Source organism: Trachemys scripta, chromosome 2 (assembly GCF_013100865.1).
Source record: "Trachemys scripta elegans isolate TJP31775 chromosome 2, CAS_Tse_1.0, whole genome shotgun sequence".
NCBI lineage: Eukaryota > Metazoa > Chordata > Testudines > Emydidae > Trachemys > Trachemys scripta.
This window is the reverse complement of record NC_048299.1, coordinates 107772942-107797958: the sequence shown is the minus strand read 5'-3', so window position 1 is coordinate 107797958 and position 25017 is coordinate 107772942. Positions and strand designations below refer to the sequence as shown.

At 41.7% G+C, this 25017-nt stretch overlaps 1 protein-coding gene across 6 annotated transcripts in view; it reads left to right on the top strand.

Moving 5' to 3' along the window:
* Positions 1-25017, top strand: part of PTPN3 (protein tyrosine phosphatase non-receptor type 3) — a 279790-nt gene that overhangs the window by 161730 nt on the left and 93043 nt on the right. For all 6 annotated transcript variants that reach the window (XM_034761382.1, XM_034761381.1, XM_034761380.1 and 3 more), the window contains 2 exons: positions 5916-6050; positions 7089-7265. In XM_034761382.1, the coding sequence (XP_034617273.1) occupies positions 5916-6050; positions 7089-7265 (312 nt within the window). The remainder of the gene's footprint in view (positions 1-5915; positions 6051-7088; positions 7266-25017) is intronic.

Below are 25017 nucleotides of genomic sequence, written 5' to 3'. Positions count from 1 at the left end.
TGTATACATTTTTAATATATAAGGCAACACCTCCTCCCTTTTCCCCCGTCTATCCTTCCTGAGCAAGCTGTACACATCCACACCAACGTTCCAATCGTGTATTATCCCACCAAGTTTCAGTGATGCCAACAATGTCATAGTTGTACTTATTTATTAGCACTTCCAGTTCTTCTTGCTTATTACCCATACTTCTCACATTTGTATCTAGGCATCTAAGATACTGATTTGATCTTGCCTCCCAGTTTTGCCCTGACCCTCCTTTCTCTTTGCCATTATAGCCCACGCTCCCTCCTATTTCCGACCCATCTCCCAGGTCTTCATGTTCTCCACTTATCTGTGGGCTTTGCTCACCTGTCCCTTTCTCACCTTTCATATGGTATGGTAAATCATACCATATGAAAGAGTTGTGTTCCGAGGTTCTTATTTGCAGGTACAGTTTAAGCATCAGTATCTGAAAATGTACTGTTTGTCTGTCTTTCTAATGGGATTAATAATGCCTCCATGGCACTTCTAGAACAGAAATATTAAGGCTACAGATTGAGCTTCTCAAGAATTTATTTGATGAAGGGACAAATCCTTCTTCCTTACGCAATAGGAGTCTTGTAATGAAAAGCATAAAAGGATGATACACTGGTATAAATATACTCTTCACCCTTTCTAAATTGCTACTATAAATACTGATAGTTATATCATGTAAATCTGTGCAGTTTATTTAGTACTTACAGGGAGGGCAGCTCCCCCCCGCCCCCCCGTGGAAAACTATGTAATTTGATAGCCAGTAGAATAAAAACATCACAAATTAGGCTGTCTGGAATTGTATTCGTAGAAGATCCTCAAACAAAAATATAAATTTATTTCAAAGTAATTGCTATTGCCCATTTTTAGCTTATCAAGCTTAAGGAGGGATTTTTGTAGACAGTTTAAAAAACAGTTTAAAACAAAAATAAAAAAATAAAACCAAATCTTTCAAATCTTCCTAGTTTTCACAGTTATACCTGCTATGAGAAAAGAAGCATATGATCTAGTTGCTGTAGTTATTCCATATAATTGCAAAAAACTTGTCTGAAGAATTTTTTATTTTAGGATAAAAGACCTTCTTTAAAAAAAAAATGGATATACCCATCTTCTCCTGCAATTGCTAGAGAGGTGTAAAGGCAAGTAAACTGAGAGGAAAATCCAAGTATTGAGGGTACTCAGAGAACCTTTAGTCTCTTTTGGAGAACTCATGATCAAAGTCAATTTAGGAGGAAAAATTGAAAAATCTAGAAAACATTTTCTCAGCATTGGTTATAAAGTGTTTTAAATCTGAGATATTTGTCAATTATTAGATACTAGGGCTGTCAATTCATCACAGTTAACTCACGTGATTAAAAAAATGAATCGTGATTAAAAAATTAATTGTGATTACTCGCCGTTTTAAACACACTGTTAAACAGTAGAATACAAATTGAAATTTATTAACTATTTTTGGCTGTTTTTCTACATTTTCAAATATATTGATTTAAATTACAACACAGAATACAAATTGTACAGTGCTCACTTTATATTATTTTTATTACAGATATTTGCACTGTAAAAATGATAAACAAAAGAAATAGTATTTTTCAGTTCACCTCATACAAGTACCATAATGCAGTCTCTTTATCATGAAAGTGCAACTTACAAATGTAGATTTTTTTTGTTATATTAACTGCACTCAAAAACAAAACAATGTAAAACTTTAGAGCCTACAAGTCCAATCAGTCCTACTTCGTGTTCAGCCAGTCACTCAGACAAATAATTAGATAAAATGGAAAGAAGGTACTAATGTGAGGTTTCTAAAGATAGCTACAGCACTCGACCCGAGGTTTAAAAATCTGAAGTGCCTTCCAAATCTGAGAGGGATGAGGTGTGGAGCATACTTTCAGAAGTCTTAAAAGAGCAACACTCTGATGCGGAAACTACAGAACCCTAACCCTCAAAAAAGAAAATCAACTTCTGTTACTGGCTTCTAACTCAAATGATGAAAGTGAACATGCATTGATCCTCACTGCTTTGGATTGTTATCAAGCAGAACCTGTCATCAGCATGGATGCATGCATGTCCTCTGGAGTTGTGGTTGAAGATGAAGGGGCATATGAATCTTCAACACATCTGGCACGTAAATATCTTGTAATGCTGGCTACAACAGTGCCATGCAAATGTTTGTTCTCACTTTCAGGTGACATTGTGAACAAGAAGTGGGCAGCATTATCTTGTGCAAATGGAAACAAACTTATTTGTCTGAGTGACTGGCTGAACAAGAAGTAGGACTGATTGGAGATGTAGGTTCTAAAGCAGGGGTAGGCAACCTATGGCACGCGTGCCAAAGGTGGCACGCGAGCTGATTTTCAGTGGCACTCACACTGCTCGGGTCCTGGCCACCGGTTCAGGGGGCTCTGCATTTTAATTTAATTTTAAATGAAGCTTCTTAAACATTTTAAAAACCTTATTTACTTTCCATACAACAATAGTTTAGTTATATATTATAGACTTATAAAAAGAGACCTTCAAAAAAGGCTAAAAGGTATTTCTGGCTCGGGAAACCTTAACTTAGAGTGAATAAATGAAGACTCGGCACACCACTTTGGAAAGGTTGCCGACCCCTGTTCTAAAGTTTTACATTGTTTTATTTTTGAATGCAGTAATTTTTTTTGTACATAATTCTACATTAGTAAGTTCAACTTTAATGATAAAGAGATTACATTACAGTACTTGTATGAGGTGAAAGGAGCAATGGTCTCAAGTTGCATTGGGAGAGGGGTAGGTTGGATATTAGGAAGAACTATTTCACTAGGAGTGTGGTGAAGCACTGGAATGGGTTACGGAATCTCCGTCCTTAGAGGTTTTAAACTCCGGCTTGACAAAGCCCTGGCTGGGGTGATTTAATTGGGGTTGGTCCTGCTTTGAGCAGGGGGTTGGACTAGATGACTTCCTGAGGTCTCTTCCAACCCTAGTCTTCTATGATTCTGTGAATTGAAAAATACTATTTCTTTTATTTTTACAGCACAAATATTTGTAATAAAAAATAAATATAAAGTGAGCATTGTACACTTTGTATTCTGTGTTGTAATTGAAATCAGTATATTTGAAAATGTAGAAAACATCCAAAAATATTTAAATAAATGGTATTCTATTATTGTGTAACAGTGTGATTAATCATGATTAATTTTTTTAATCGCTTGACAGCCCTGTTAGATACTGTACCAAACGCTTTTCATTAGGAAGTTTGAGGTGCCTTTCTTAAAAGTTGGAGGATTTTGACAGTCAACCCTCCCTCCATCTTTTTCCTGACACTGCATGTGTAAGTTTAAAATATTTTCCATTTCTCCTGGATGCTGTTGGTAATCTTGTGCCGTCTTGACGTAATGGGTTCTATACTTCAACAAAGCACATTCATTAAAAGCCTTAGTATATATTTAAGCAAGCTGCCTTCTCCTTTTCAAGAGCGGTAAACACTCCGAGGCTCCAGTTTCCATCAATACATTGAATATGAAAAAAAACCCTAGAGATTTCTGCCATTTGTCTAAGTAATTAAAATTATTTTGTCAGCTTTAAAGGACTTTATTAAATTATCTTATTCCAGTTAAATGTAAGATTTGTTATTTTCTGCCCAAAGAATGAACTGTTGCCAATCACATGGCCTTTGTCTAAGATAATAGACTAGCTACTGGAACTCTTATCATTCTGGGAGTTGAGCCAGAACAATTACAGTACACATGGCTTCAGTTTCAGTAACAAGGTGAGCACATAAACTTTAAAAAATGGATAATAACCATGGGTTCTAAAGGAGATTAGCCCCATCCTAGCAAATGAGCATGGTTCTAAAGCAAAAAAACCCCCAAACAAACACCCTCAATATCCCCCATTCTCATACAGGTCTTCAAGTCAAACAGGATAATGGAATATCTTAACAACTTGATAGAGGTCTTTTTTGAGATTCAGATTGGATGTTTTTTCTAAAAGATCTGCTCTAGGAATTACTTTGGGGAAGTTCTATAGCCTGTGTTATACAGGAGGTCAGCTGAGATGCTCACAATGGTCCCTTCTGGCCTTGGAATCTATAAATATGAGAATAGGATACATTCAATTCCACTTCCATTTGTGCTTTTCAAGTCAACTTTGAAATGAAGTTTAAAACCATAGATGACACATCCTTTGATGAGAACTAAAAACACCCAATAGATAAACTTAAACTATTTAACTACCATGTGTCCTGGAGAGCAAAACTCCTGGAAAACTAAACATAATTGTTTTATTAGAATGAGGGAGAATTGTTTGTATCCAACAATCCACTGCATACATAGATAGTATTGTGTGCTAGAAAACCATATGCTCCAGGCTTCGTAGCTTTGCAAAGGTATGAATCTTAACCCATGCCATGCAAGTTCTGTCCAGCACAGAGCCAGAGGGTAGATTCTCAGCTGATATAAACTATCACAGCAGGAAAAGAGAGCTGCTTCCAAACTTAAAATTATTTCCCTCTGTCCTTTTGTTATGTATCACAAATTGTCCCCAAAGAGGAAAAATAAAATGATAATTTTTTGCAATATGACCTCCTGAATTTTACAGGAAAGAAATGGTAAAACAGTCAGAAAATAAAAAAGGAAGGATAACACCTAAATAATGTATAGAGTTCAGGAAACATACCGCAGAAATCTAAGGATCTTACTGCGGGGATTTAGATCTAGTGTGATCTGGACAACTGCTGTAAAAGCAGTGCTATTCTGAGTGACCTGTTAGAGTTTTAAGGTAGAAGAGCTCATAAATCACAAAATCTATTAATCCATTCTGTGTGTTGTTGGAATGCTGGGAATCACTGCTTTCTAATGATAGAACATTTATCTGCTATGACCATTTATGAGAAAATGGACCTTATAGTTTCTGATCCTTCATTTGAGCACTACTTATTTTTGGAACAGCTCCAGATCCCAGACCTCACATCACTGTTACCTCCCCCACTCCACCTACAGTTTTCATGAGAAGTGTAGGACTTTCTCCATGACTCACTCTTAAGTGCAGAGAATCTTAGCAGTTGTTACCAAAGAAATTTAAAAAATTAGCAACCTGTCTCCTGCTACTCTCTCTGCTTGCTGCTGTTGACTTAATAAGCAACCTCAGTAGGGCATGGCATTTCTTTCTGGAACTAGGATAAAAATAAAAAATTAGATATGTGGCTAACTATTAGCTAACATAACATTAAATAAAAAGCACATAAACAAGACTGTCCTATAATTCACCATAATGCTCACTTCCCCCGCCCCCACCAAATTATAAGGTGTTAAAGTTGATGGTGCCATTATTGCTTTAATAAGCATATGAAAACTTACTCCTTCTAATAGTTACACTAATTGGTGTGTATAAGTTCCATAGAATAACATTTGAACAAACATATTTAAGAATGAGGCTCTTAATTATGTATATATGCATTGCCCTATTCTGCCAGTCTTTATACATACAGTTTCCAATCACTTAAATGAGAATTACATGTAAATAAGTGCTGCAGAACCAGATCCTAAATGAAGAAAAAATCTAAAGTTTTTGAGAGAGTATAGGCAATGATGAAATAAAATAATGACAAGATTAAAATTATTTGTCAATAATTGCATCTATTAACTAGATTGGAATTCAGATTTCTAAAACAAAGGAAGAAATACATTTCTAGCAATCTAATGTAATAAAAAAGAAAACAATTTGGATATGAATTAATGAACCCAGGATACCTTGCTGAAATGAAAATTATTGTTTTTCTTTTGGGAGTTTTGAAGCATTTCCTTTCAATTGTAGAAACTACAAAAGGCTTAATCGGTACTTGTGAAATTAATTTGCATAAATGTAACTGATTTTCGTATTCTATGTAAAACAGTTATATAAAGGGTATTTTTATTTCCTTTCAGGTCTGTAAACAGCCACTACTGCAGAAAAGTCATAGGTGGGATGGTATGGAACCCAACTATGAGGAGATCTTTATCGGTTGAACATCTAGAGACCAAAAGCCTGCCTTCTCGGTCTCCTCCTGTGACCCCTACTTGGTAAATAAAGTTTCAGCCTTACAAAAAATAAAGGCAAATTGCTCAATTTCATTGTACATTTACAAAACAGGACATAGTATATATTTTAATATAGTCTGTATATATTTTTTAAAAAGTCTGTTATTTTAAAACAAGTAATCTACCAAGGAAGTTGATCATTATATCATATTTCAGGGAAAAATCAATCAGTTCATTTCCTTGTCAAAGCACATTTGTATTACAGGTTTCAGTTTATTTGCTGCACTTTGTACATTGTATGGTCACAAGATTTTCAGAAATATGTAATGATCATTAATATCATTCTGGAGTGTATTAACAGCAGTGTTGTATGTAAAATGCAGGAGGTAATCATCCTGCTCCGTTCTGCACTGGTGAGGCCTCAGATGGAGTACTGTGTCTAATTCTGGGTGCCACACTTTAGGAAAGATTGAGAGAGTCCAGAGGAGAGCAGCAAAAATGAAAAAAGTTTTAGAAAACCTTATGTCTGTGGAAAGGCTAAAAAACTGGGCATGTTTAGTTTTGAGAAAAGAAGACTGAAGGGGGTGCCGTGATAACAGTCTTCAAATATGTCATGGGTTGATTATAAAAAGGAAAATAATCAATTGTTCTCCATGTCTCATGAAGGTAGAAGTAGTAGCAGTGGGCTTAATTTGCAGGAAGGGAGATTTAGGGTAGATATGAAAAACTTTTTAACTATTAGGATAGTTAAGCACTGGAATAGGCCTCCAAGGGAGGTCGTGAAATCCCCATTATTGGAGGTTCTGAAGAAGAGATTAGACAAACACCTGTCACGGATAGTCCAGCTTTACTTTATCTAGTCTCAGCACGGGGTGCTAGACTTAATGACATCTCAAGATCCCTTCCAGCCCTATACTTCTGTCATTTCAACCAATTTTTCTGTCACTGAAGTAAAACTTACTGTGTCCTTTAATTTAGATCTCAGGGCATGTATTGCAATAGAATGGAATTAGTCACTTTTGAAAAAGCTTTACGAAGGATTCTGTCTCAACCAACTTGTGTTCACGTGTTTCCCATAAGGAGGAGTCCTAGACTACGTCATGAGATTCGTAAACCACGACACTCTTCTGTAGACAACCTTACAAATGAGATTGCCTATATTACAGAAACAGAGGATGTTTTTTACACGTATAAGGGTTCTTCAACATCAAAGGACAGTGATTCAGAGTTCTCCCAGAACCGCAGTCCACGGAGGAGGTAAGGATCTCGCAAACAGCAAGTCAATTGTTTTGACTTCAGATCTTAAAACATCTTTAATAGAGTAACAATATTACACTGAATTAAACTAATTCTGTATTTAAGTCTCTCAGAATTAAAGATTATGCAAAAAATGGGGACACCATAATATTTCATATACAAAGCGACAGGTATTTCCAAATATAGCTAAAATAAGAGTGTTCTCAGTAACTTGGAGAATTGGAGAAGGTAATAAACTTACCAGCCATTGCCTGCGTTAGGCACTGGCCAGACAAAAGAGCTAGAAAAATACATTTTCTAACTTAAAATGCAGTTTCTTTTTCTGTGATGCTAAGGAAGATGGTTTCTGGTGAGCAGGATTACTCCTGATTACATGCACCATGTCACTTGGAGCATTGAGGCTTCCAATCTGAAATGCAGTATATTCTCAGTTTTAAAACACAAGGCAAGAATTTCTTTGCCAGCAAAGTTTGAACTTAACCCTTGTCAGGTTCTGTGAGTGATTGTGGACCTCAAACCCGGGCCCATGGATTCCCCAGGCAGTGCTGAGCCCGTGGCCACCACCCAGCAGCTCACCTGAACCAGAAGAGAAGGGGGCTTGTGAAGCTCTATCTCACAAAGGGCCTACCCACGAAGCTCCTGACTGGGGGAGATGTCCAGTCCCATCCATTGGCTGTGACGCAGTCCTTAAACCAGAAAGAGGCTCAGGAAGTTGTCTGAGTAATTAAATGAATCTCTTACTGGCTGCTGCTAGGGATCCTGCCTAACTTGCCTGATTCCTGAGCCCTGCCTTTCTGTTCCTGCCCTCCTAATCCCAGACCCCTGTCTGTTCCTGATACTTGCTTTCCTGCCTCACCCCCCGACCCCTGCTTCTGCACTGTACTCTGATGCTGATTCCAGATTCAATCCCTAGCTTGGCTTCTAGTACTGGCTCTGGCTCTTGGCTTGACTCTTGACTCTGGTTCTAGTTCCTGACTCTAAGTATTAGGTTTGATCGCCCAGGCCCCAGTCTCTACGGGTTCACAGATAAAATTTAGACTGGAACCAAACTGGACATGCAGTGCTTTTGCTGTTCTTAGTGCCCTGTTTCCCACAGTTTTCAAAACTGAGCCCCATTCAGGAAAATAGCAGAGTTCTGTGGCACTTTATAGACTAACAGACATATTGGAGCATGAGCTTTCGTGGATGAATACCCACTTCGTCGGATGCATCCGACGAAGTGGGTATTCACCCATGAAAGCTCATGCTCCAATACGTCTGTTAGTCTATAAAGTGCCACAGGCATCCGACGAAGTGGGTATTCACCCACGAAAGCTCATGCTCCAATACGTCTGTTAGTCTATAAAGTGCCACAGGACTCTTTGCTGCTGTTACAGGTACAGACTAATACAGCTACCCCTCTGATACTTGACATTCAGGAAAATGACACCAATATTCTCCCTCATAACTTGGCAATATGATAGTAAAGGTCTGCACATCTTAATTTTATATATCTTTTGAGCCATGTTGGGTGTTCACCCTACACTTTGAGAAACAGTGTTAATGGAAGGTGTTCAAAAACACGTATCACTGTAATTATCATATACAGATTTACTTTAAGTCAACCAAATCATGTAGTTCTAGTTCTAAACCCTGGGATTTAAGTATGCTTTCTCTGTTGTTGAAGATGGCAGAATTTTTACTGTAAGGTCACAAAAATGGTTACCTGTAAAATAGGAAAAAAACACAAAATTTAAGGGGTTACTTGCTTAGAATATATGACCATATACGTTTGAGTAAGAACAGTGCCTGCTTGCCAATCTCACTCGCAAAAGTGGGACTGGATATTAGCTGTGCATGCAATAACCATCATAGTACATACAAATATGCAATGTCACTTTTTTGTGTAAATAATCATAAATAGGAAGCCTTGTCCTCCCACAGTAAAAGTGTAAAAAGAAGTGACAGACAAATTATGCCCTTTCAGCAGTCTTTCATATCTAAGTTACTTTAAAAAGAGTTTCTGGGAACATTTAGTAATTCAGGAAATCTTCATGAGAGATCATGACTTTAACCTGAGCAATATGTTTAGCAGGTGTGGTCATGCTGCTAATATTAATTGCATGTCTTCAAATTAAGATACACTAACTTTAAAGTTATGCTTTCTGACCACTGCACATTACAACAGTAATTTGTTTTTGGCCTTTTTTAATTCTAGAGATTGGGAAGTGATTAGCAGCTGAGTAAAAGGGATTATGGAGAAGGGATAAGATAGTGGGAGCAGAGGTGGCAGTTCCTGAGCCGACAGAGGGAAGATGGAGAGTGGAAGGAGAAGTGATGGAGGAGAACTGGGCAAGTGCAGCAGAAGACTGACAGTAGTTTAATAGGTGGTGGAAAGTAGCCACTCTGTGACAGAAGCATACAATGGCCAACAGGATGGGTTATGTCTTGATAGGTCTCTTCTCCGTTTTGCCTGTTGCTGTTTCTTCTCTGCTCATTTTGCTTTTTTTACTCTAGTATTGTCTCTTCCCTTCCTGTTTACTTCTTTTGTACTGGCTGGTTGTCTTGGTAAATTTGTGGTATTTCTCACACACTGAGAACGGAGTTGCAAGTTTCACTGAGAATACCACAATTTTTTTTTTAAATATGACTTTTGCTAATGAATGGACCAGAACACCAAATTGAGGTTGTATCCTAGCAATTTTGTTTTGATTGTGATAAACATGCAGGGTAAGAACATCACCGTTAGTTCACAAAATCAGATTTCTGTAAGTTTATACACCTCTCCAGCATTTCCTGGGTGTCATACAGATATATTTAAACTATGGTCCCAGGAGGCCCAACTGAGAGTGCAGATTCTTCACTTTGAACAGAATTATAGCATGTGTACGTAGGGGTGAAAACAATGAGCTATTGACACAGAGAACGAATGTCTTTTATCAGATTGTCTGATAGCTTTTGTGAAATGAATGGTCATGAATTTTTTTCCCATCTATTAACATTTGAGGTGGATAGTATAGTAACCATAAGGATACTACTTCTCCATAGTTAAGATTGTAACCAGTTTATTGTAGCTGACTACCCCCCTACAAACTCTCTGACATCCCAGCCTCTCCCTCTTCTCCCCCCCGCCCACACACACAAAGGTATCAAACCTCTGGCAAAATATGGGAAAGTTTGAGGCTGCTGAACATAGGAAAGAGGAAGATCCTCTCGTGCTATCTCTTTCCCCATCTAGAAATACAAAAAAAAAAAAAAAACTTTGAACATAGTTTTGGTCTGAACATTGCCAGATTTACTCTGAAAGCAACATAGAATGTTTCTGTAAAAAGCAACAGATAGTCCTGTGGCACCTTTAAGACTAGCAGATGTATTGAAGCATAAGCTTTCGTGGATGAATGCCCACTTCGTCGGATGCATCCGACAAAGTGGGCATTCGCCCACGAAAGCTTATGCTCCAATACATCTGTTAGTCTTAAAGGTGCCACAGGACTCTCTGTTGCTTTTTACAGATCCAGACTAACACGGCTACTCCTCTGATACATAGAATGTTTCTATAAGGTTTGGAGGAAATTCATCATATAGTTTGTTTCGTAGAATATAGAAAATAAATTTACCTGATTATAAAATAAACCCTGATTTAGGGTTGCCAGGTGTCCGGATTTCGACCGGAACTCCCGGTCGAAAAGGGACCCTGGCGGCCGGCGGTGCAGGAGGGGCTAAGGCAGGCTCTGCGCAGCTCCCGGAAGCAGCAGCATGTCCCCCCTCTGGCTCCTACACGTAGGGACAGCCAGGGGGCTCTGCATACTGCCCCTTCCCCAAGCGCTGGCTCCGCAGCTCCCATTGGCCAGGAACCGTGGTCAATGGAAGATGCGGGGGCGGCGTCTGCCGACGGGGCAGGGCGCAGAGCTGCCTGGCCGCACCTCCACGTAGGAGCCGGAGAGGGGGACATGCCACTGCTTCTGGGAGCTGCTTGAGATAAGCTCTGCCCGGATCCTGTACCCCTGCCCCAGCCTGATCCTCCTCCTGCCCTCCGAACCCCTTGATTCCAGCGCGGAACCCCGTCCTGCACCCTAAACCCCTCATCCCTGGAGCCCTCACCCTCCCTGGGCCCCAACCTCCTCCCCTGCCCTGATCCATCCCCCACCCTCTGAACCCTTTAGTCCCAGCCCAGAGCACCCTCCTGCACCCAAAACCCCTCATCCCCAGCCCCACCTCAGAGCCCTCAACCCCCTGACTGGAGCCCCCTCCTGCACCTCAAACCCCTCATTCCTAGCCCCACCCCAGCCAGATCCCTCACACCCTCCCTCATCCCAATCCACTGCCTCAGCCTGGAGCCCCACTCCTCATTTCTAGCCCCACCCTGGTGCCCACAACCCTAGCCAGAGCCCTCACCCCCTCCTGCACTCCAACCCCTTGAGCCACCCGGGTGAAAATGAGCGAGTGAGTGAGGTGGGGAGAGCAAGCGACAGAGGGAGGGGGGATGAAATGAACGGGGGATGGATTGAACAGGGGAAGGGCTTTAGACAAGAGGCGGGGCCTCGAAGGAGGGGCGGGGCAAGGGTGTTTGGTTTTCTGCGAGTAGAAAGTTGGCAACCCTACTTGATTTGAAAATTTGACTTTTGCCTGACATTTTCTCTAATTCAAACAGGCCTGTTACTGTCCTTTTAAATTACCATATAGTTAGATCTCCTTGAAAATTTGGGTGCCAGTTCTGTTTGTTTAAATAAAAATGTTGTAACTAATACAAATTATTAATTACTGTTATATATAGGACTGTTTTGAAACCTACTCTCTTGATGCTTCTGTGTATATTTTGGTATTAAATGGCGGATATTGTGTGCATGTGTTTGAGCAAACAGATTGCCCTCTTAATGGTTACAGGTTGTAAAGTTCATAGTGTTAGGGTGGCAGCTAACAGTTTTCCTTTAGATTTATTTCTAATCCTTGGTCTGCTGATGTGTGGTTTATTGTGGCGGGCCTCTTCAGGGTAAGGTTTATTTTGATCCCTTTGTAACAACAGAAAGAAAAGAGAGAGAAAAAGTACTCTCCACGCTTTCACACATGAAGCTGAATTGACAGTTAACACATGTTCTGATAATATTGAAACAGATACTCTTGTAAGAATTTTCAGATTGAGATGTAAAAATAGCCATTTTTCGATAGATGTTCATAACCAAGTCTGGTAAATTATTGGAAATTTCAATCTGAAAAATAGACAAGATTCTTGATGATTGAGGTTGATGGGGGTGGGGAAATAAACCTGATGAAGAATATATTAAACATAGAATTATTGAATAAAAATAAATCATATAAATATTAAATTTAAAAAATGTATTAAATCAAGAATATATAAAATGACAGCCCTTGTTTCCAACAAATTGTTTCAACAACTAAAGCAAAGATACTGAACTGATATTTTCTCAAGTATTTTATTTGACCCTCTACAAATTACATAGAGGGGTGGCATATTGATTGTAGCTGGTCCATTTTTCCTGAGAGTCTTCCAAATACCAGTTTAAAGTTACTAACCAATAGCCATTATTAGCTTAACAAGCATCTCTCTCTCATTTTAATTGTATAATCTGAACTCTTCATCTATTTATTTAAAAATCTATCTTTATTTGCTTTTGCAAAAGAAACATTGAAAGATGTAAAGCAGGATTAATCAGACAGAGCAGAGTTCCATTAGTTACTATTCTGTCTTTGAATGCCTCATTTTAAACAATGAAAGTGATAAAAGAATACTCAATGTAACTGATGTTACAAGAACATTTTTAATTTTTCTTTATTTTCATGTATGATTTAGCTAAAAAATTAAAAAGCACGTAGCTAAAGCCCTTAGCACCTTTGACTCATATTTAAATATACAATCATAAAACACTTTGCAGTGTGCAGCCACACCATAAGGAACTGACTAATCCATTTGAGCATTGCTGTTTTTTATAAAGTTAAGATGGTATCATTTAAAGATTACAAAGTAGCAGTTTTGAAATCCCCCATCTTTTATTTCTCCCTTGAACATTTAAAAAGGAAAAGATAGAGTACTGACTTCCTTTTATTCCTTGTATTTATACACTGCCAGCATGTATCTCATCATTAGAAATGAGGGAGTAGCGGGCTCTCTGTTTCCATTCAGTCCTCAACTTTTCTTCTGAGGCTGCCAAAAATTGTGCCAATTGATGCAAACCATAATAGTGGGGGGTTTTCATATGGAAACATTTGTTGATGTGGAAAGAAAGGGACCATTACTATCAAACTACTGTCAGATGGTGACATCTTTTCATTGTTGGACTCTTCACTTTGCCTAAACTTTACAATCTGTGTTCCAGGGTATGTCTACACTACGAAATTAGGTCGAATTAATAGAAGCCGGTTTTATAGAAATCGGTTGTATACAGCCGATTTTGTGTATCCCCACATAAAATGCTCGAAGTGCTCTAGTCGGCGGACCGCGTCCACAGTACCGAGGCTAGTGTTGACTTCCGGAGCATTGCACTATGGGTAGCTATCCCACAGTTCCCGAAGTCTCTGCCGCCCATTGGAATTCTGGGTTGAGATCCCAGTGCCCGAATGATGCAAAACAGTGTCGCGGGAGGTTCTGGGTACATGTCGTCAGGCCCCTCCCCCTCCGTCAGAGCAACGGCAGACAATAGATTCACGCCTTTTTAACCTGTGTTACCTGTGCAGACAACATACCACGCCAAGCATGGAGCCCGCTCAGCTCAGCTCACCGTCACCATATGTCCTCTGGGTGCCGGCAGACGTGGGACTGCATTGCTACACAGCAGCAGCAGCTAACTGCCTTTTGGCGGTAGACGGTGCAGCATGACTGGTAGCCTTCATCGGCGATCTGGGTGCTGGCAGCTGTGGGGCTGGCAGCCGTAGGGCTGCATTGCACCAGCCCCTTGCCTTTTGCCTTTTGGCAGTAGATGGTGTATTACGACTGGTAACCGTCCTATTACAAGTTGGATCATCGCACATTAGCAGAGTCTTCCCTGAGCAGCAGATCGTGCAATAGGCCTGAAGGCCATCGTCATCATACAGGAAAAATGTGGCTATCAGTCTTAGTACACTAACTGCCAAGCGCCCAGTATTTGCTGCCAAGCACCCAGAAGATGCCGAGGGCTATCAGTCATGCTGCACCATCGTCTTAAGATGTAAAAAATAGGTTTGTTCTGTATTCATTTGCTTCCCCCTCCCTCCGTCAAATCAACGGCCTGCTAAACCCAGGGTTTTCAGTTTAATCTTTTGGGGGACCATTCTATGTGACAGTTGTTTGTGTTTCTCCCTGATGCACAGCCACCTATCTTGATTTTAATTCCCTGTACCTGTACGTCATGTTGTCACTCGGCCCGCCCTCCCTCCCTCCTTCCCCTGGTCCGTCAGATACTAGTTTCGCGCCTTTTTTCAGACCAGGCGCCATAGCTAGCACTGGGATCATGGAGCCTGCTCAGATCACCGCGGCAATTATGAGCACTATGAACACCACGCGCATTGTCCTGGAGTATATGCAGAGCCAGGACATGCCAAGGAGAAACCCGGACCAGCCGAGGAGGCGATTGCAGCGCGGCGAAGAGAGTGATGAGGAAATTGACATGGACATAGACCTCTCACAAGGCACAGGCCCCAGCAATGTGGAAATCATGGTGTTACTGGGGCAGGTTCATGGCGTGGAACGCCGATTCTGGGCCCGGGAAACAAGCACAGACTGGTGGATCCGCATCGTGCTGCAGGTGTGGGACGATTCCCAGTGGCTGCGAAACTTTCGCATGCGTAAGGGCACTTTCATGGAACTTTGTGACTTGCTTTCCCCTGCCCTGAAGCGCCAGAATACCAGGATGAGAGCAGCCCTCACAGTTGAGAAGCGAGTGGCGATAGCCCTGTGGAAGCTTGCAACACCAGACAGCTACCGGTCAGTCGGGAATCAATTTGGAGTGGGCAAATCTACTGTGTGGGCTGCTGTGATCCAAGTTGCCCGGGCAATGAAAGACCTGGTGATATCGAGGGTAGTGACTCTGGGCAATGTGCAGGCAATAGTGGATGGTTTTGCTGAAATGGGATTCCCAAACTGTGGTGGGGCCATAGACGGAACCCATATCCCTATCTTGGCACTGGAGCACCAAGCCACTGAGTACATAAACCGCAAGGGGTACTTTTCAATGCTGCTGCAAGCCCTGGTGGATCACAAGGGACATTTCACCAACATCAACGTGGGATGGCCAGGAAAGGTACATGATGCTCACGTCTTCAGGCACTCTGGTCTGTTTCGAAAGCTGGAGGAAGGGACTTTCTTCCCGGACCAGAAAGTAACCGTTGGGGATGTTGAAATGCCTATCGTGATCCTTGGGGACCCAGCCTACCCCTTAATGCCATGGCTCATGAAGCCGTACACAGGCAGCCTGGACAGGAGTCAGGACCTGTTCAACTACAGGCTGAGCAAGTGCCGAATGGTGGTGGAATGTGCATTTGGACGTTTAAAAGCGCGCTGGCGCAGCTTACTGACTCGCTCAGACCTCAGCGAAAAGAATATCCCCATTGTTATTGCTGCTTGCTGTGCGCTCCACAATATCTGTGAGAGTAAGGGGGAGACATTTATGGCGGGGTGGGAGGTTGAGGCAACTCGCCTGGCCGCTGATTACGCGCAGCCAGACACCAGGGCGGTTAGAGGAGCACAGCAGGGCGTGGTGCGCATCAGAGAAGCTTTGAAAACGAGTTTTGTGACTGGCCAGGCTACGGTGTGAAACTTCTGTTTGTTTCTCCTTGATGAACCCTCCGCCCCCCCCAATCCGGTTCACTCTACTTCCCTGTAAACCAACCACCCCACCCCACCCTCCCCTCCCCACTTCGAGCACCGCTTGCAGAGGCAATAAAGTCATTGTTATTTCACATTCATGCATTCTTTATTAATTCCTCACACAAGTAGGTGGATAATTGCCAAGGTAGCCTGGGATGGATGGGGGAGGAGGGATGGAAAAGGACACACTGCATTTTAAAACTTTAACTCTTATTGAAGGCCAGCCTTCTGATGCTTGGGCAATCATCTGGGGTGGAGTGACTGGGTGGCCGGAGGCACCCCCACCGTGTTCTTGGGCATCTGGGTGAGGAGGCTATGGAACTTGGGAAGGAGGGCTGTTGGTTACACAGGGGCTGTAGCGGCGGTCTCTGCTCCTGCTGCCTTTCCTGCAGCTCAACATACGCTGGAGCATATCAGTTTGATGCTCCAGCAGACGGAGCATTGACTCTTGCCTTTTGTCTGCAAGCTGATGCCACCTATCATCTTCAGCCCGCCACCTCTCCTCTCGTTCATATTGTGCTTTTCTCATGTCTGACATTGACTGCCTCCACGCATTCTTCTGTGCTCTATCAGCGTGGGAGGACATCTGGAGCTCCGTGAACATATCATCCCGCGTCCTCCGTTTTCTCTTTCTAATGTTCACTAGCCTCTGTGAAGGAGAAACATTTGCAGCTGGTGGAGGAGAAGGGAGAGGTGGTTAAAAAAGACACATTTTAGAGAACAATGGGTACACTCTTTCGTTACAAGGTTGCATTTTTCCTCTTATAGTGAGGGCCTGCCGGTTTGGTATGAGAGATCACTCACGCAGTGCCAGGCAAAAGATTTCGGCTTGCAGGCAGCCATGGTAACATGTGGGAATGGTTTCAAACAGCAGCGCTCTCATTTCCCATATCAAGGATGAATTGGGTTGGCCATTTAAAATGGGTTTTCAATGTAAAAGGAGGGGCTGCGGTTTCCGGGTTAACATGCAGCACAAACCCAACTAAACCACCCCCCCACACACACACACAATTCTCTGGGATGATCACTTCACCCTTCCCCCCCACCACGTGGCTAACAGCGGGGAACATTTCTGTTCAGAAGAGCAGGAACGGGCATCTCTGAATGTCCCCTTAATAAAATCACCCCATTTCAACCAGGTGACCGTGAATGATATCACTCTCCTGAGGATAACAAAGAGAGATAAGGAATGGATGTTGTTTGCATGCCAGCAAACACCGGGTCCATACGCTGCCATGCTTTGTTATGCAATGATTCCAGACTACGTGCTACTGGCCTGGCGTGATAAAGTGTCCTACCATGGCAGACGGGATAAGGCAGCCCTCCCCAGAAACCTTTTGCAAAGGCTTTGGGAGTACATCAAGGAGAGCTTTCTGGAGATGTCCCTGGAGGATTTCCGCTCCATCCCCATACACGTTAACAGACTTTTCCAGTAGCTGTACTGGCCGCGATTGCCAGGGCAAATTAATCATTAATCATTAAACACACTTGCTTTTAAACCATGTGTAATATTTACAAAGGTACACTCACCAGAGGTCCCCTGTGTGCCCTCAGGGTCTTGGGTGAGTTCGGGGGTTACTGGTTCCAGGTCCAGGGTGACAAACATATCCTGGCTGTTGGGGAAACCGGTTTCTCCGCTTCCTTGCTGCTGTGAGCTACCTACATTACCTCCATCCTCATCTTCCTCGTTCCCCGAACCCTCTTCCCTGTGTGTTTCTCCATTGACAGAGTCATAGCACACGGTTGGGGTAGTGGTGGCTGCACCCCCTAGAATGGCATGCAGTTCCGCGTAGAAGCAGCAAGTTTGCGGCTCTGCCCCGGACCTTCCATTTGCTTCTCTGGCTTTGTGGTAGGCTTGCCGTAGCTCCTTAATTTTCACGCGGCACTGCTGTGTGTCCCTGTTATGGCCTCAGTCCTTCATCGCCTTGGAGACCTTTTCTAATACTTTGCTATTTCTTTTACTGCTACGGAGTTCAGCTAGCACTGATTCATCTCCCCATATGGGGAGCAGATCCCGTACCTCCCGTTCGGTCCATGCTGGAGCTCTTTTGCGATCCTGGGACTCCATCACGGTTACCTGCGCTGATGAGCTCTGCGTGGTTACCTGTGCTCTCCACGCTGGGCAAACAGAAAATGAAATTCAAATGTTCGCGGGTCTTTTCCTGTCTACCTGGTCAGTGCATCTGAGTTGAGAGTGCTGTCCAGAGCGGTCACAATGAAGCACTGTGGGATAGCTCCCGGAGGCCAATAACGTCGAATTCCGTCCACACTACCCCAATTCCGACCCGCAAAGGCCGATTTTATCACTAATCCCCTCGTCGAAGGTGGTGTAAAGAAACCGGTTTAAAGGGCCCTTTAAGTCGAAAGAAAGGGCTTCGTCGTGTGAACGTGTCCAGGCTTAATTCGATTTAATGCTGCTAAAGTCGACCTAAACCCGTAGTGTAGACCAGGCCCCAGTCACTCAGTTAAAGTCCTACTGCTTCCTTTTTGTAAACTGTGAATTAAGTTGGAAGTTTGCGCCAGTTTAGTTATAACTTGAACCAAATGCAGAGGAACTCCCATCAACTGCTTATTTGAATATGCTTCATCCTTCATTAAATGTATTTCTACTTCAGTTATGCATTCCTTAATTTCTCTCACTCTGTATATAGCTATTCTGTGTGTATAAATTGGTATGAAACTAGCTTATTCGTTGGAATAATAGTGCAGCATTTGACATGCAGTGTGCTCATTCATCTGACACATTTCTCCTTTCACCATGTGCTTGATCATTTCCCCACTTAAACTTTTGAAAAAAAAATTCTACATTAGTCCCAGACCCCTAGCCTACAACTTGAGACCAGTATGACTTGGTTGTTTAGGAGTTTGTGGGAGTTATTTTGAGAGGGTGGTGCTGGGGGAATTTAAAATTACAATGGAAACTATGTTGCAACATTAACTAGAATGGCTTGCAGTGCTTTATTATTACTAAGATAAGTGGTGGTGTCCTCATTACCAGTACGTAAAAAGACTTTATTAGCTGTTAAAAGAAAACAGTTTGAACTAAAAATGTATGTGTTAGAGATATTATTGGGTTAAGTTCTGTGTTGCTTAAGAAGGGAACAGTTGCCACTGAATTCTGTAAAATTCTGTTCCTGACCAGATCACATCATCCACTCCAACATGCTGGCCAAAGCTCAAGAGCCCCTGAAAAATATGAGAGCCGTAACATGTGAAATGTATCTATGCCCCCCTCCATGTGAGAGAAAGCCAGTGAAGAACAGCTATGCCCACTGCTAATGGAAATTGTTAATGCCTTCTTCAGAGAAACACGCCTGGCAAACTCCTTTGAAAACACAGTCCTCAGAAAGCCATTTGATCTGATGACCTCTCCAACTACCATCCCATCTCAAAGTTTCCATTCCTTGGCAAAATAATTGAGAAAGTAGTAACCACCAAGCTCCAGCAATATGTGACATCAGCAGACATCCTGGATGCCTTTCAGTTAGGGTTAAGACTAGGCACAGCACACAGAATAGCTCTAGTGGCACTAAAAGGCTACCCTTGGACCATGGACACAAGCAAGATTTCCATGCTCATACTGCTGGACCTCTCTGAAAATTTTGACATAGGTTAATAGTATCTTGTGGTCTACTATGTACTGACATAAAAGGAATAGATGGCATAATACTAAAAGTGACTTCAGTTGTTCCTCTACAGGAAAATTCTGAGAGTAGTCATGGATTAACTGCTGCTGCTCTCCAAAGACCCTCCCACAGGGATCTATGCTATCCTTCCTTCTCTTCAATATCTACAGTGGGGGAGAGAGTGAGATGCCCTGGGTACAGCTTCCAACAATATGCAGATGACGCTCAACTACATTCACAACTGCTGCAACCACTACTAAGATGTCAGAATGTCTGTGAGGACAAAGAGCAACTTGCTCAATCTGAACCCAGGCAAAACCGAAGTAATAATGGCTTGAAGGGGCAAAAGCTTTTAAGATCTAGACTAGGCACTGTTCCCACCTTCCATTAAAGGGATACAGCCCCCATTTTTCAAAATGGTGGAAAGCTTCAGAGTCCTGTTTGTCTTCTCACTAAACCTGGGTGATCAGGTGGCATCAGTGTCTTGAAAGTGCCTTTCAATTCTAGCTTCCCAGAAAAAATGTACCCCTTCCTCTTAGGGTACGTCTATACTACCCGCCGTATCAGCGGGTAGTGTTCAGGGATTGATTTATTGCATCTTATCTAGACGCGATAAATCGATCCCCGAATCAATGCCTGTACTCCACCTAGGCAGGAGGAGTAAGCGGAGTCAACGGAGGGCCCGCGGCGGTTGACTCGCCGCTGTGAGGATGACCAGGTAAGTCGAACTAAGATACTTCGACTTCAGCTATGCTATTCACGTAGCTGAAGTCGCGTATCTTTCTTTGAACCCCCCCCCCCCCCCCCGGCGAGTAAAGCCCAGGCCTAAGACAAGAACCTGGCCACGCACTTGTTATCTCCAGGGTGGCTTACTGTACTTCACTGTAACTAAAGCTGAATGTGAAGACAATGTGCAAGCTCCAGCTAATACAGAATGTGGCTACCTGCCTCCTCCATGTCCTCGGCTGTTGTGAACGTACCAGGCCCATAAATCCCTCCACTGGCTCCCAGTTAGTTTTGGGTGCCTGGATAAAGCCTCAGTCCTCATCGTCAAAGCAGTTGAGCTCCAGCTCCATTCAGTGTGTAAACTGCTAAGATAGTTGTGCTTCTCCGAAGCAAAGGTAGATAAAGCCAAAACACAAAGCCTAGTTTCTTCTTTACCACAGGGTAGGTGTTTGGGATCTTGATGATGAATATTAGATTTTTATAAATTAACTTTTGATTGCAAGTGCATGAGCTCACGATGGTTCCAAGCCTTATTATTTTCTTCATAATCCATTTTCTCTCTTGCTGTGTTTAATCATTTAAGGAAATCTGTTCCATTTGACTTTTTTTCTCAAATGTGATACTCACATTTGATTTAGAAATACTTAATGCCTTGATTTCATTAGATACAAAATAGCCCATATTTTCTGTAATATCATGGTTTCCAACTTCTCTACATGAAATTCAAAATAGGTGGGTACCATCATACCAGTATATCTCAGTGCAAAATGTTTTATATGGAAGACATCAGAAATATTTCTAAAAGAGTTAGTATTAGGGATGAAGGCCAAAAGTATTATTTATTGTTCATTTGATTATTATAGAACTGTATTTTCTCTGAAATGTAAAGTTGATGATTTCAGTGAAGTGTTTTGTGCTTGCAAATCATATCTGAGGTGTATGAGGCATTATTTTATACATTTATATAGAGGGAGAGATTGAGAGAGAAAAAAATGCAAGTAGCCTAGAAGCTGTGTTGCAGGTGGCAATTCTCTCTTGGACTAGAACACATGTAAAACATTATTTGGGTTACCCATTTTGTGTGTTAGAAAAAAAAATTGCTTTATTCCAGCGTTAAGATTTTATAAATGAAGACTTTTTTCAAGGAAAAGAAAGGCTTGCATGTGTTCAGGCTAGAGCCCCTCAAGCATAAACTCATGTAAGTGGAAATTCTTCATGAAGTGTCAAATGCTCCTGAATCTCTGCTTCTGCTTCATCCCAATGATCTTGGGGAAGTTTGTACAATATTTTAGAACACATTTAAAGAATACAAAAGGACTTATAAATTGTATAGTAACTTGTGTTTTTATGAGTAGCTTTTAAATAAAATTGACTTTCACCTAGTTTGGACTTTGTTCAGAAAGGATCTTCCACTGAAATCTTCCAGTTCTCCTAGAATACTTCCTCTTCTCTTGTCCCATAGATGTCTGAAGAGAGCAAAAACACTAGCTTTTTGATAGAACATTCACTTTTTTGCATCCTTAAAGTTTGCGTCTGAACTTATTCATATTGATGCAATATTCTTTCAAATGGATACAGTGAAACTGAAATAAAGCATATTAGCAGGATATTTCTTCTAACCCGATTAAAAGTGAAATGATTAGTTTACAGTTAAATAGTCATAACACTGCTCTACAGCCAAAATGCTTCTGAAATAAATGTAGTCAAACTTTACTAATTCTGGGTCACTGAGAATGAAAATGATGCTTAAAATTGTTGATTGGCTCTAGTTCTCAAGATATACTATTGGGTCAGTATATACGACCCTTGACTTGGGAATGGCGGAGGATACGTGAGTTATAAAGGGAAGGGATCTCAATTTAAACCAGAAATGACTAAAATACATCTTTGACTGGATCTATGAATAAATCTATGACTGGGTTTGGACAGTACTTGCTTTTTAGGCAAAACAATGAAGGATGCAATCTGAAGCTGGTATTGGGTCATACATGATATGAATTGCATCATGTTATTCCTAGAAGTCATGGATGATGCAATCATAACCAAGCGTACATCACTCTGCTGAACAAATTGCCCCATATCAGCTCTAGAAATCATACAGTGTCGTGCTCTTATTTGTCAGTGTTTGATTTTGCAAAGGGACACATTTCTGTTTAGCCAAAGTGAGCAGAGATGCCTCGTACTTGTGTGAACAGTGCAGATAACTTCTGCTATGTTTGTGGTGAAGTGACTTTTGCATCACAAAAGCTCAGTATAACCACTATGATCAGGACAAGAGGTGGGCCCCATACATATGCTGCAACACTTGTGCAACAAATCTTCGCCAGTGGTTGAACAGGAAAAGGAAATCTATGCCTTTTGCAGTGCCAATGATTTGGAGAGAGCCAACAGATCGTACCAGCAATTGTTACTTCTGCATGGTGCCGCCAGTTGGGAAAGGTGTGTCAAAGAAGAAAAAGTGGCCTGTGAATTACCCAAACATTCCATCAGCTATTAGGGTGACCAGACAGCAAGTGTGAAAAATCAGGACGGGGTGGGGGGTAATAGGCGCCTATATAAGAAAAAGCCCCAAATATCGGGACTGTCCCTATAAAATTGGGACATCTGGTCACCCTAATCAGCTATACGCCCAGTACCCCACGGAGAAGGACTGCCGGTTCCTGATGTACCAGAATCATTCTCACTTGAGTCAGACGAGGAAGAGGAAGAGAATGAAACTTCTGGTCCTGAACCATCAATGTCACAGGACCCACATTTTCTCCCATCCTCCTCCTCTGAACCACACCTCATAACACAAGATGAACTGAATGACCTTGTCAGGGATTTGAAACTACCCAAGAGTAAGGCAGAGCTGTTGGGCTCCAGACTACAGCAGTGGAATCTCCTGGCAGGTGTTGTTAGGGTTTCCATGTTCCATGATCGTCAAAAGGATCTTGTCCCATTCGTCTTCATGGAAGGTGATCTTGTAGCCTGCAACAACATCGATGGTGTGATGGCAGCCCTCAACATCGTTCACGATCCAGATGAGTGGAGACTGTTCATTGATTCATCGAAAACGAGTCTTAAAGCTGTTTTACTGCATAATGGCAATGTTTTGCCATCAATTCCAGTTGGTCTTGCAGTCAATATGAAGGAAACCTATGACAACATGAAACAACTTTTGAGGTGCATAAGCTATGACCAACATCAGTGGCAGCTTTGTGGCGATTTGAAGGTTGTTGCTCTCTTGCTTGGTCTGCAGACTGGATACACAAAGTACTGCTGTTTTCTCTGCGAATGGGATAGTCGTGCAAGAGATTCCCACTACATCAAGAAAGATTGGCCACTCCGACAGTCATTGGAGCCTGGGAGGAAAAGTGTTCAGCATCCACCACTTGTTGAATCAAGGAAGATTTTGTTACCACCCTTACACCTCAAGCTGGGTCTGATGAAGAACTTTGTCAAGGCCATTGACAAAACACAAGAAGCTTTCAAGTACCTCCGTGGAAAATTTCCAAGGTTAAGTGAAGCTAAGATAAAGGAAGGTGTCTTTGTTAGTCCTCAGATTTGTGAACTTCTTCGAGATGATGCATTTGACCATGCACTGCGTAGCAAGGAAAAGAAGGCATGGAAAGCCTTCCAGTTAGTGGCAATAAATTTTCTCGGAAACAACAAGGCAGACAACTACAGGTTGTTGGTGGAAAACCTCCTCAAGGCATACAAAAGCCTTGGTTGCAACATGTCACTAAAGATACATTTTTTGCACTCTCGTCTAGATTTTTTTTTCCACCGAACTGCGGAGCAGTGAGCGACGAGCACGGCGAGCGATTTCACCAGGACGTTGCAACAATGGAAAAACGCTATCAGGGCAAATGGAGCCCATCAATGCTTGCAGACTATTGCTGGACAGTGACAAGAGATGCTCCATTTAATGAATACAAGAGACAAGCCAAGAAGCGCCGAGTAGACACTGAATAGGACTAAACTATGTACATAATACTTTTTTGCCTTTGTTTCATAATACATTTTATTTATATAACCCTTTTGCTGATTTTTAAAGTGTTACATAAACAGGACAGGTGAAATATTATCATGTAAAGCAACCATAAACACATGAAAAGACCTAGGTTTACAATTTATGATTAAAACTCTACTATCTACACAATATACATAGACATAAAATGTAAAAACTTAAATATCTTAGAAACAGTAGCCAATCAGTTGTTTTAATTGTCATATTTGAATTCAGCACATCAAAATACATAATAAATAGCACATTTTATCTTTGAAGCAGACAACTTCTCAAAAATTGTAGACCAGTGTAATTAGACCTGAAATTAGTAACCCATTTAGAGAAATGGGGTGGTTTATACCACGCTGAGAATGGGTGGGGCAAATTGTGTCTCGTCTGTCTGAGACATACTGAACTGGGATGGTGTGAATTTAGCTCCCCTCTTTTAAGGGATGACATTTCAGACTGATCACAATCTCAACAAAGGCAGGAAAGATGAATGCCCTAAAATATATTTCCAAAGTAAGAGTCAACTACATGTCCACATTTCAATATTTTCTTTAATCGTAATATCGCTTTCCTCAGACCACCCAGGAGTTCTGCTAACCTGATACTAGAAAATTATTTTCTTGA